Here is a 12,834-nt window from a genome sequence, read left to right on the forward strand (position 1 = left end):
GTCTGGAGAACTGCTTTGCAAGAAAAATCTCTGTATTTTTCTGTTTTGCTACTATATGTATCTGAACAACTTTTTTTACTAAAACCTGAACTGTTTCCTAAGTTTTGCCAAGATTCCACCCTTCAAGGATAATTCTAAACTTCTGATATATATACTTCCTACTCTCTTCCATACTCCTAATTTACATAGTTTGGGTTAGTCTAAGCAGTTATTCTTAAAACATGTTTGGGTGTGCAATTAGTAGTATGTATCTCATAGTCTGATATGTGTTCTTCACAAGCAGGACAAGCCCGTGAGTGGTAGGTACCGTTTAAGTTATTAGAAAATTAGTTTTGAGGGCAGGGTTGGGCACAACTGTGGGTAAAATCCATGACCTGGTTTGCTAGATTTCCTGCTCAGGCCTCAACAAATCTATTATTATAACTCCCTGTGCAAGAGTTCTTGAGCTGCCTTCTTGTTTGTGCCCAGGAAACTGCTTGTCCTTACACTGGCCCTGCCACAGTGTTCAGTGAGTGTGTGAGAGGGCTGAATGAATCTCTTTTAGTGTCAGCGCTACTTTGTGCTATTTTGAACTGATCAGGAGATTGTAAGACAAGATTCTTGTGGCTAAACTGATGTTTTTCTTACAAGTTCAGTAGGGAGAATATTAGCTGCACCTCCGTGTGTGTTGAGGGCGAGTAGCAAGGGTGAAGCTTTGCCTGGACGCTGAATAAGAAAGTGTGGCAAGACTGTAGCTGCTATCCTGGGAACGTAACACACGGGTTGCATATGTAGTTACATCATTTGAAACAAAGTAAAACTTATTTTGAGACTTAAATTTTGCCTCTGGATAGTCACAGGAGAATAAGCTTTTCCTTTATAGGCTTGCTTTACATACAAACATGCTGCATTTCTTTCATTCAGAATGTACAATCAAGAGTAAGATCACAGTGGCAGTAAAACATTAAGTGGTGATTGTAGGAGTAAAACCAGATATGATAGAAAATCTAGTGGTGTTGAGCCTGTCTTGGTGAAGCTGGGACTGCTGATGAACTACCTATACAATGTGAAAATGTTAGTCTAACCTCTTGTGAATACAAGTAAGCAATATTTTCATGTTACTGACCTTTCAAGCTGGCTAAATGTTCACAACTCCAAGTTATTTTTAATTAAAATGCTCTGAAAAATTAGATAATGTTTCTTAGCTTCAAATATCTTCCAGTTTTCTTGTAAATTATGAAGAAAACAGTTAAGTGCTCGTCAGATTTGGAGTGTTTCTCTTTTCTGTTAGTTATTTATTATCTCTGCTTTATCACTCGCATTCTTGCTTGAACCCATTGAATTTTTTTTAAATCCTTCATTTCATTGTATCTAATTGTCCCCAATTAAAAGAGGGAGTATTAGAGATGTATTGGTGAACACAGGAACTGTCTAGTATTTCATTGCTCATTGCATTTCTGAGTTCAATTAATGTCTCAATTATTATAACACATAGAACCACAGCAACACGTGAGTGCTTCTTTAATCAGATCAGAATCAATCACAATGGGAATCTATTTCAGCCCAGCAGCATCTGTAAGCTTTTGCTGCATGTCTGACTTTTTGTATACACAATTGGATTTTAAGTTGCACTTAGAACAACTGCATTTCTGAAGTGTAGACTATCTTACTGCTTGCTTAAATGACAGAATTGAACAGCCCTACTGAAATATGAATGAGCTTTAACAATACCAGGTGCTGGTCCTGCATTAGAACAGGATGCCCAGGGAGGAAGTGGAGTTACTATCCCTGGAGGTGTTCAAGAAATGTGTAGATTGTAGATATAGCACTAAGGGACGTGGTCAGTGGGCATGGTGGGGATGGGCTGGTGGTTGAACTAAATTATTGTACTCGTCTTTTCCAACATCTGTGATTCTATGAAATGCAGGCCACTGCTTGTAAAGCATTTGGTGTTTTTGCACACACTGAAAACAACGTATTTGGAGCTTTGCTTATAATATACTTCCAAACCTTTGCTACTAGATACATATCTGTAGTGAATATTCCTGTATTTCTGATATTTATTTATTTATTTATTTATTTATTTTTCCTACATCATCTGGAAGGTATCATCTTTCACTGACAAAGAAACCAGGATTTAGATTACCAGGGATGTAAAACAATGCTTTTTGTCCAAAGAATGTAACTTCTCGTAGTTAGGTTACCTTTTTCCATTCCAGCTTTCCATATCTCCATATGAAGAAAGCTGAACATATTTTATTTATCCTGTTATGGCTATATTACACTTCAAAACTGAGGACTGAGGATGTGAGATGGTTAACAGAATTACAAGTTCAAAATGTGTCTTAAATGTTTGTGGTGTGTCAGTCTGTAGGAAATACACCTCCTAGATAGAGTGAATTGCTGGTATAATGGCTCATGCAAACAAGAACAAATTGAAGATAGTAAGTAGGGGCTGTTAAAGAAGTCCAGCTGTATTTCTGCCTCTTCCCTTATGCCAGCCAGCAGTGCTGGAATGGCCATTGGTTCAGTGACCCCATCTGTGTGATCCATCTTTAGTTTTGTGTCATTTTTACTGCTTGTCTCACTGTGTGGTTGTACAAGTGCTGGTGCTCCCCTCCAAGCCTGGGGTGAGACATAGCAAGGAGTGGAAGCTGAACTAAATGGTGACAAGGTGAGAGGCAGAGAACTGAACTGTTCTGTTTAGCAACAGCTCTGTATCTGATTGTGAGTGTTAACTTTAAACAAGAAAAAGCATGGAGATAAGTTTGTGTGTATAAAGCACGTTCCTATTCTGACCCTGACAGTACCTTGGTTTCTTAGAGAATCCTTTTAATAAATAACAAGGTACAATTCTGATGGAGATTTCCATTCTTGGCATGAACAGTTAACAATATGCCTTCTACTGATCTGCAGTTGTGGAGCCAGAGGTCCTGAAGAAGTGTGTTATCTGTCAAATCTACAGTCTGAACAGTTTTCATAAAGCTGTAGGGTGTCATGCTTTCACACTCATCGCAGAGTTAGAAGACTGATCTGAATGTAGATTTCTAACATATGTTTCAATTGCCTACATAATGTGTGGGATGTACTGATCCTGCCAGAAGTTGCTGTTTCTTCAAATTGTTTCTAAATTGGAGATTTCCAAGTTGAAGTGTGAGCAGTTACAATATGATACAATATGATTCTGTGGTGGAGAGAAATTCAGCTGTTTGATGAACATCACAAAGACTTGCTCCTACAAGCCTTGTGCCATCTCCTTAGTCTGTCCAAGAGCTTTCAATACTCCACTCTATGTAGAGAGGCAGGAATGGCACAAGGTGAATCCTTGTGAAACGAGGAAGGAGCTGGTGCAGAGTTCCTACTGCTGAGTACAAGATGGCTTTCTGTGTATGGAGATACCCAAGGAAACACAGCTGAAGAATTTGTCTGAGATCGTGGGTGTCTGAGAAGCATCCACGTGGAGTGGGCCTCATTAAATAATCATCTGGGAGCAGACACCTTTATGTTCTTGGGAGATGCATTGCTAACTGAATGAAATAGAAGGGGGAGTGATGCCATGTTGCAGCCACAAATGTCCTGTGCATGTTGTGATATGAGTACCAGTGCCTTGTATGGGCAGGTTGTTGATCTCAGCATAAACCTCTGCAAGACTCTGTGTTTGCAAAAGCAGATTCTTGGTGAAATGCTACTTCAGTGCTTAAAAAGAAATTGAGCTTCTAATAAAACATAAGTACTTTAGAATATTGTTGAAATCTACATGGTACTGAAGGACCTTTAAACAATGGTAAGCAATACCTCTGGAATCCCTTTCCACTGCTTTTTAATGAGCGTGCTTGACTGTTACTGGGAATGGCTTGATATATAATGGATTTTGCCTTGGGATAGGAAGATGTGTTAGATCAGTGCTTCCAGACTCTGCAGATCAGTTGTTTAGAAGACAACAGAGCATTGAATGGTTGGCTGGGTTTTGAATTTGTTTTTTTGGAAATGAGTAAACAAAACCTCGACTATACTTGCGTTTCTGCTAGTGGAAGCGAGCAAAGATAAAGCAAAGATAAAAATGAGATAACAAATAAAAACAATAAATGTAAGTGTTCAAAGTCTGCCATAGTTATGTTGTTAAAATGGAAATAATTAAGGCAACACTGCAATAAATGAGAAGTGGATATTTCTCCCATCCCTTGTTCCTACCCACAAAGTTGTGGATTTTTTTGATTCAGAAGTGGAGGAACATTAACTTAATTGAGATACCGAGTTCCTTCACAGCAGTATTTTAAGTCTTTTAATTATATTTACAGAATGAATAACTTACGCATGCACATCCAAAGTGCATAGTCTAGGCCTATGTGAGTACATTCCAATACATGCATTTACTACAATTTCTGTTGTTCAGATATGTTTTCCTTTATTTTCTCATCCAGTTCTCTTACAAATGGCATCGTGCTAGCATTCTCTCAGGTGAAATAAATTCCACTCTGCTAAAGACAAAATGAAATAGAGATGTCGACTGTCTTTTTGCTTTGCTTTCATATTTAATGATGTAATTAGTAGCTCTTGTCTCCAAAAGGAAAGAAAAATAAACGTTTTGAATGCATAGTATTTTGTGAATACTCTGAATACTCAAATTGAACAGCTGAACAAAAATGCTGTTTTTTCAATGTTTCTTCTCCTAAACAAGCCTGTTGATAATAAAGATAGCAAGAAGGCAGCTAGAGATTGTAAGCTTTCTCTAGAATAACCTGGGATAGTCACAGGGGAAATATTTTTTTATATATGCAACTCTTCAAGATTTAAACAATTTAATAAATCTCAGTGGGAGGCAGTCTCTGTTTTTACAATGGGATGCTTCGAAGTGAAGACAAGCATTCAAATTTTCTCTGTAGAGAGGCAGCAGCACTTAATATACATGTATATAATCATTCTACCGTGCATTTAATTCTGTTTCTAACTCATGCTTTTTGAACATGTTTTTCAGGCAGCAGCATCTGTCCAAAGTCCTTAATATTGTCGAGATCTTGTCCAACAAGTGCCACAACCAGGCTAGTCGAGCAGAATGTACACAATGAAGCGGCTCAGGGAATAAATGGAAGTGTGCCAGTCAAACAGTCCCCACGTTCAGCCTCAAATCCAAAGCCACAAGGTAAGTAGTCTCAAATACTTTGGTTAGGTAATATGTGATTCAACTCATGCTTTCATAGAAATAGAACACTTTGAAAGGGCAGTACTTCTCACAGAGAAAACAGTGGGGTAAAAGATGGCCACAGAAATACGAATGTCCTGTAAATGTTTTGAATCTGGTAAATTCATATTTCACTGAAAAAGCTTCTTAGAAGAAAGGTTAGACTTAGTAACTAATATGGTTTTGAAAAATAAAAGCTGGTATCGATATACCTCTGTACTTGCATCACAACTGTCTAGCAATCTGCTGTATGCTTACTGCCAGGTAACTAATGTGAAATTCTTTCTCTGCCCAAGATGTGAGAACACATGTAAGCCCCTTGTTTGTATTAAGCTATTGTCCGTCTGACTTCATGTCAGGAAGGAAATTCAAAACTTCTGGGATTCCTGATGACTTCAGCTGGAGTCTTCTAGTGGGATTATGTGGAAAGAAATAAGAACTCAGCATTTTCACAGTAAAGTTCTCCAGTATATCTGCAGAGTAGTTGATCTCCCTTCTTCCTGTACATAAGCAGTATTTTTAATATTAGAAGATGGATAGATTTCTAACCTACATGTCAAGGTTATTTATCTAAACCTTGAACAATTTTTATGTGGTCTTCTGAAAAATATTGATGATTCTGCTGAAGTTGATCATAACAGAGGGCCTATATGTTCTGTAAATCTTGAATTCTAAGGTAATCTGGTTTGGTGTCCTTTAGGAGTGATGTACAGTAGAAGCTTCATTCATCTCAAAAGGTAAAAAAGATACAGTTTTGAAGACTGATATAATGGTCCTACTCAGTGGATTGGATTCTGAGACACATTGCTGATATGGCATAAGCTAGGGACTTAAAGAAAACTAGGTCACATCTAAGTCGTGTATAGAGACTAAAATTACGTAGAACTTTCATGTAGTGGATTTAAATACCTGTCTATCAATCTGTGGGAAAATTCATCTTGAAAACACTTGTATTAGTTCTGAATTCATCTTAAGGAGGGAAAGAAATTTTGCCGGGTTGCCACAAAAGCTTTGTTTACTTATAGTGAATGAAAGCAAAATAAATCTGTATTTCTTGTTCTGTTTGTTTTTATTAAACCTTTGATAAAACATTTTAGATTAATGAACAATACTGGCAGTCATATATAAGCAACGCTTATCTGAAGTGATCTTTGTGACCAGTTCCCAGGGCTCTTTTAAAAGCATTATCTAAAGATCAGTTAGCAAAGGAGCACATGCTCTTCCCAATAGAAGAACTTTAGAAGAAAATTGGGTGATGAATGAAAAGACTTAAACTTTTCAAAACTAAAAGTTTTAGCTGTTTTTTTGTTTTTGTTTTAACAAGTGATAAGGCACAGCAGTTTCAGTTTGATATTAGTGAGAAATGATTTTCCAAATTGCTGTTCTATTCATGCAAATACTGCATGTCCTTTTGCAATGTGAGGAAATAAGATCACAGGCTTGAATTGCAGTGCCCATATGTTTGGTTGTAGACAAACTGCAAAAAGACTTTCAAAACTGACAAGAATGTATGCAATCAAAATGAGAGAGATAAAGACCACTTTGTGGTTGCATCGTAAGTGAAATACGGGTATTTTTAATAAGGGTAACTTTTAAATAGAGGAAGAATTTCCAAAATCTTGCACTTGAAGTGAACCATGAACTCGGAACTTGTTTTGGTCTCTACTTGGTTACTGAGAAGTAGTTTGAATATTTGGAAACAGATCACTTAGAGCAGTTAGAGCAAGTGAATACATTTCTGAAGAGAATACAATATGAAATTCTTTTTGTTCATTTTTTTTTTTCCTGGCATTTAAAGGGGAAAACAAATTAGCTGTGTGATACACTGACAATGAAAGAGCAATCTTTGTTCTGAAATAATTCCTTCCATCAACGATTTAGCAATTCATATGTTGAAATTCTTTGAGTATTGCTTGATTCATGAAAGTCTGCAGATTTGGAAGAAAGACGGAGAGTGGATGACAACTGGTGATGGAGTTAAACAAGGAAACTGTGACTGCAGAGAAATGCAGTCTGTAGCAGCTGTGAAATAAGGTGCTTTGCCATCACGTCCGTCGTGCGTTGTATGGACTAATCCAGACTGGTGGTAGTCATTGGAAATAGCAATATATGCAAATGTGTTCTGAGGCAAATGTGATGTTTGAGAAATGAAGCAAACTGCTAAAAATAAGAAATAAAAATACAGTGAAATTTGCAAGTACCTACATATAGTTGGGCGATGATCAGGACCTCACTATAGCGAGCTGCAACATGAACAAAGTGATCATTTTTCCTACGTTCTTCTATTCCGTACGTTTAGAACCTCTTGCGTGGGTTTTATGTGATGTCCAATTGCTAAGTATTAGGTACTCAAAGTGCTGTCTGTAGCAGCCAGTTTCACTGTAGGGTGAAAAATATGTTGAAGTGTTAATGCTTCCTTAAAGCAGAGAAGTGTCTTGTCAGTTGAAGAATTTGCATCAGTTGCTCATTTAGATTTTTCTAATGAGCAGTGAAGAGTACTTGTGAATCTCTTACTGATGCCAGAGATGTCTTTGTTAGTGTTGGAGATGATGTGCCACTCCAGAAGATGACCTGCTCTGTTCTATTATGAAATGGCATAGACAAATCTCAGTGTCCTGGGCTGAAAAACTCTTAAAGGTCTGCAATGTAGACTATTTCTTTCACAAATTGAACTTCTACAAGTAAAGGTGAGCTGGACTGAATCTGAGAGCTGTTTCTGGCTAGACTTCTCAAAATGAACAGTGATTTAAGAAACCTGTAGCAATACTTAGAGACAAGAAAGCTTGATTTCAAATGTTACATACAGAAAGAAGATAAATGAGAGAACAAAGCACACTTGATTATAATTGACCTTGTTTCTTAATATGTTATTGGAAGATATTTGTTATATAAAAATGTGGATCTGGTTATTTTGTACTGTTCTTCCTAGTGTAAGTCTTTGGCATCTGTCCAGTTGCACTTGTATGTCTGGATCCTCATGTAAGTGACAAAGCATGAAAAAGGCAATGGAGGATGAGTCAGGCAGAATAGCTGCAGTTATTTGTCACGGGAACTTTTAGCTTAATATTTTCATTGAATTAAAATTTAACAGCATTTTAACCATCATAATTTAAATGCGTAGAGGGGGAATGAATAGGTGTTTTCCAAGAGAAGTGATAAATGACCTTTGATAATATACCCTGGCACCGGCTGAGGCTGTTGTACCTGTTTGGGCCATTTGCGGGTGTCTCAAATGAGCTCCCATTTCCTTGCATGTACAAAGTTGAATGCACGTCTAGGGACTACAACTTAAACCTTAATTGCGCATTTGGGCTGGCATATTACAGTAGTAGCTACCAGAGTATACTGAAAGGTTTTCTCTAGGCAGAATATGGTGTTCAGATCTCCTAATAAGCTCAAAATTCTGCAGTGGAAATGCAAGAGTATTTATAGACTTGAACAGAGCTCTGTATTATGCAGTGTATTACAATGCTCCAGTCTTCTCTCATTTTTTTTCTTTAAGATCCTTGCCGTGTGCACACTGAAAAATAATCTGATTAAAACAAAGCACTTCAGAAGTACACTGAGGGAAGTATTAATGCAATTTGTTTTCCATAATCCCTGTTAACAATGTTGACCTTACAGAAAGGTTTTAAGGGCTTTTTATACTACTGATGCTTTTCTTTTCCTTGATCTTGTGACTGTCCTTTTCCCACTGCTCTATTTCTAAAACCAACAGCAGCCATAGGAGTAGCTGATTAGGGGGAAATGCTGCCTGTTAGGTGGTAATAGCCGAAACAAAGAGTATATAACTTAAACTCAGGATTCTCTTCTGAGGACCTCAAAGGCATTTTCAATATGCTGGTGTAATCTGGTTTGACTGGAGGTTCCTTGTGCTTGCAGTAATGAATTGCTGTTACTTTACTGGTTCTTTTCTTTCATTTTTTGTTTAGTAAAGGATACAAACACGCACAGCCCTTCCACAGAATGTCTTAGAATTTAATTTTTGTCCCAATGGATCTGGTGTAAAAATAGCTTTGAACTAATTATTTCTGCTTAATTAGTAGATGTGAACTCCCTCAAGTTTAGTAGTTTTAATATATCCTTGTGTGGGTATGAAAAGAACTGATGTACGAGTCCATCAAGTAAGAACACGCAGGACCACAGGCTCTGCACAGTGTATTGCAAGAGCCAGAAGCTGGTCCAGTGCTGGTCAGTAAATCTACTCGATGTCCTCTTTCCCATCTGTCTCCTACCCTGAGGGAATGGCAATGCCCACACTCAGTTACGTGGCCTGCTTTTCCCAGGCTGCTTGTCTCGTGTTTTTCAGCTGTCCTGCTGCCTTTGTCAGTGCAGTAACCTATTCAGCGCTTTGACAGCTCGGTGATGCTCATTGGCCTAATTCTGCCAGGAGTTCTCAGGGCTCCCTGGGAAGATGGAGTGTAGAAGAAACTGCTCAGCTCTGCTGCAGCTGAGCAAACGTGCACAGCCCTACCATAAGGGCTTCTGTTGGCATACTGCAACACTTACACAATTGTATGTTACACAGAATCACAGAATGACCCAGGTTGGAAGGGACCTCAAGGATCATGTAGTTCCAACCCCCCTGCCTGGCAGGGCCACCAAACATACACCTTTACTAGATCAGGTTGCCCAGCGCCCCGTCCAACCTGGTCTTGAACCCCTCCAAGGACGGGGCATCCACAACCTCCCTGGGCAGCTTGTTCCAGGGCCTAACCACTCTCCTAGTGAAGAACTTCCCCAGAACATCCAACCTAAATCTTCCCTCTTTTAGCTTAAAAGCATTTCCCCGTGTCCTGCTATTGTCAGCCCTTTTGAAGAGTTTACTCCCCTCCTGGGTGTAGGTTCCCTTCAGGTATTGAAAGGCTGCAATGAGGTCACCCCGCAACCTTCTCTTCTCCAGGCTGAACAAGCCCAACTGTTCTGCTTGTTTTAGTGTTGTTTTGTAACTATTTGAAAATAACAATATTTTCAGTTTTGTTTCTGGACTCACTGCATCCTCCTCCAGTCTTCCTTTTTCATTGTGTTAACAAATACAAACAAAGTTGGAAAGAACCAAAGGTACACACCCATACATTAAAGAATTTGAACGGTAGTGTTTACCTTTCACAAAATCACAGAATGGCCTGGGTTGGAAGAGACTTCAAGGATGATGAATCTACAATCCCCTGCTACAGGCAAGGCCATCAACCTCCACATTTAGCACTAGACCAGCTGACCCAGGGCTCCATCCAACCTGGCCTTGAACACCTTTCTTCTCCCTCTATTTTGTTTGTCCACATTTGTAGTTAATGTGATTGAAATGTTAAGCTCTTTGTTTTACATTAATTTCTTCATTGTGCCTCTCATGATTCTTTCCAGAATGCAGCTATCACTGTAGTCTCTAAGTACAGTTTGGTTATTGGAAGCACTGATAAATACTGCTTCCTATGAATTTCATCTAAGATATGGATGGAAATTCATCTTAAATCAAGCGGTCCATCAGAGCTGTTGTATTCTGTGATAGTATATTTGCAATAATCTTTTTTGTTACCACTTTCAAATGTTGGTTGGCAGGGTTTAAGCTTATGTTATGGTGCATGGGTATTACAGGGTAGGTCAGGAAGCTGTTCTAGAGTCAGTGATATGACAAATATGGCCTTTTCACATCCATCTATTGAGCATCCTGAATCAGTGCTAATTCTGCTGTCATGTGAGATGCACATAGTTGCTGATGTATGTTCTTGGCCTCCTTTTCTTGTTGCTTGCTCTCTAGCAAGCCCCTACGTGTTGTGGGGAAGTTGCAGGCTCTGCAGCACACCTGCATGCTGCCTGTGGAGCCCAAGGAGCAGTTGCTGCCACAGGCAATGACTTGTCTTCTAGTCATTGCCCAGTTAAACAGTGGCTGATTGTTAACAGTCTAACGAGAGTTTATAGTCAGGGTATGAAAAAAAAAAAAAAGAAAAATATTTTGTGGGACCTAGATTTTCAGCAATATACACATACAAAGGTTCAAGCTGAAGGCAAATCTTTCTTTTCCACTGGCGATCATTTTTGAAGTATTGAGGGAGAAGATAATGAGGGCACCAGAGTGGAGCAGCTCTGTTTAGGTCTCTCTTGAGGAAAGATTCACAACTTCCACAATGTGGTTAGATCTTACGCTCAGTGCCTCTTTGGGATAAAATCTGCATTTGTAGAGGCCACACATGAGTTTGCTACAGAATACCAAATGGGGGGGGGAGGGGGGAAGGAGAATATGGAAGGGAGAGGGACCCTAATATTTTAGCTTCAACAGTATGTGGTTTGGCTTTTATATACTATAATAAGATAAGAAGATGCTTGATACAATGCAGCACATAAAAGGTTAAATGAAGTTCCTGAATTCATAATGCAACCTAAAAGCTAAGTAAATGGAACAATTTCTCTTACTGTGATAACTTCTTATGCAAAAGTTTTCATGTTTTCTGACCGATCATGCCAACTGACAGATCACTGTTACTATTTGCAGTGCCTCCAAAGCCACTTCATCTGCAGAAGCTATCACCTGTTACATACCAAACCTCTAGGCATAAAGCTTTATCAAGTTCAAAACCAAGAATGGAGGAAGATACACCTACACCTGTTTCTAGTGTCACAAAAGAAAAGTCCAGCAAAGTGTCAGATCTCATCCATCGTTTTGAGGGATGCAGGTATGTGATGTGATTTTAATCCTTTTGTGATTCTGTGGGAAGAAGAACACAGATACTGTGGTAGTGTTAAACCTATCTCTGCCAGAGGAACTGGTAACAAAACAGCATGTTTTGAAATGATACAATTGTGTATTTGGTCTGCACAGGCCTGTTCATTTTGATGAGGCACCAGTCTTAATTTTTCTTTTAAACAAGCAAATAACAGAAAAAACAAACCTAAAACCCACAATACTCGGAGCATTGTTAAAACATCCTGAAAAACATCAGCAATTTAATTTCGGAATGAAACTTCGAAGTGAATCCTAAATTCTTTTATTCTTGTAGGAAAAAAAAACCCCACAAAGCACCCACATTTCTCTATTTGCCTGTAAAAAGGAAAGTCCTGACTTCCTTTTTATACTTACTGTAATGTCTTCAGATTATTCACGTGAAGCGAGTTAGTTGTATTGATGTGGCATGTATCCACTAAACTGCATTGTAGTACTTGGTGATCTCAGTTGAATATATTTATCTTCCTTAGTTTTTATGCTCCATTTTACAAGGAAGACTTGGAGAAACATGAGATACAGTTAGTTCACAAAATAGTGCTTCTTGTGTGCCTTTTAATTGGATGCATATGACAAACTCTGAAACAGAAGTTTGGAATTCATCTGCTCTGTATAAAGAGAGTGACATTCCAGAAATCCCGTGACAGAGGAGCAATTCAGGAAGTGTTACAAGTACAGGACATTGCTTTCTTCTGTTTCTTTAGGATAGCAATGTTTTGAGGCTTGTACCGGACTGAATGTGTGATATACAACAGAGCATGTCCTAATGAGACTGTTGAGTGTTAAGGTTTTCACTGAAATAATTCCTCCTTGAGGTGGAGGAAACTTAATTTTTTATGCAGAAACAGCTGAGTGTTGCAAAAATAGGTTTGTTTAATGGAATAGAAATAATTTCAGAGCTTCATCTACAGGAAACCTCCATCATTTTGCACAAGCTTAATTGCATTGCTGTCATGACAAC

The 12,834-nt window shown here is 38.5% G+C and overlaps 1 protein-coding gene across 8 annotated transcripts in view; it reads left to right on the plus strand.

The window, feature by feature from the left end:
• FGD4 (FYVE, RhoGEF and PH domain containing 4) overlaps positions 1-12,834 on the plus strand; it is a 107,669-nt gene that overhangs the window by 62,200 nt on the left and 32,635 nt on the right. For all 8 annotated transcript variants that reach the window (XM_015866274.2, XM_032445548.1, XM_015866302.2 and 5 more), the window contains 2 exons: positions 4,955-5,119; positions 11,646-11,826. In XM_015866274.2, the coding sequence (XP_015721760.1) occupies positions 4,955-5,119; positions 11,646-11,826 (346 nt within the window). The remainder of the gene's footprint in view (positions 1-4,954; positions 5,120-11,645; positions 11,827-12,834) is intronic.

This window comes from Coturnix japonica, chromosome 1 (genome assembly GCF_001577835.2).
Source record: "Coturnix japonica isolate 7356 chromosome 1, Coturnix japonica 2.1, whole genome shotgun sequence".
Classification (NCBI taxonomy): Eukaryota; Metazoa; Chordata; class Aves; order Galliformes; family Phasianidae; genus Coturnix; species Coturnix japonica.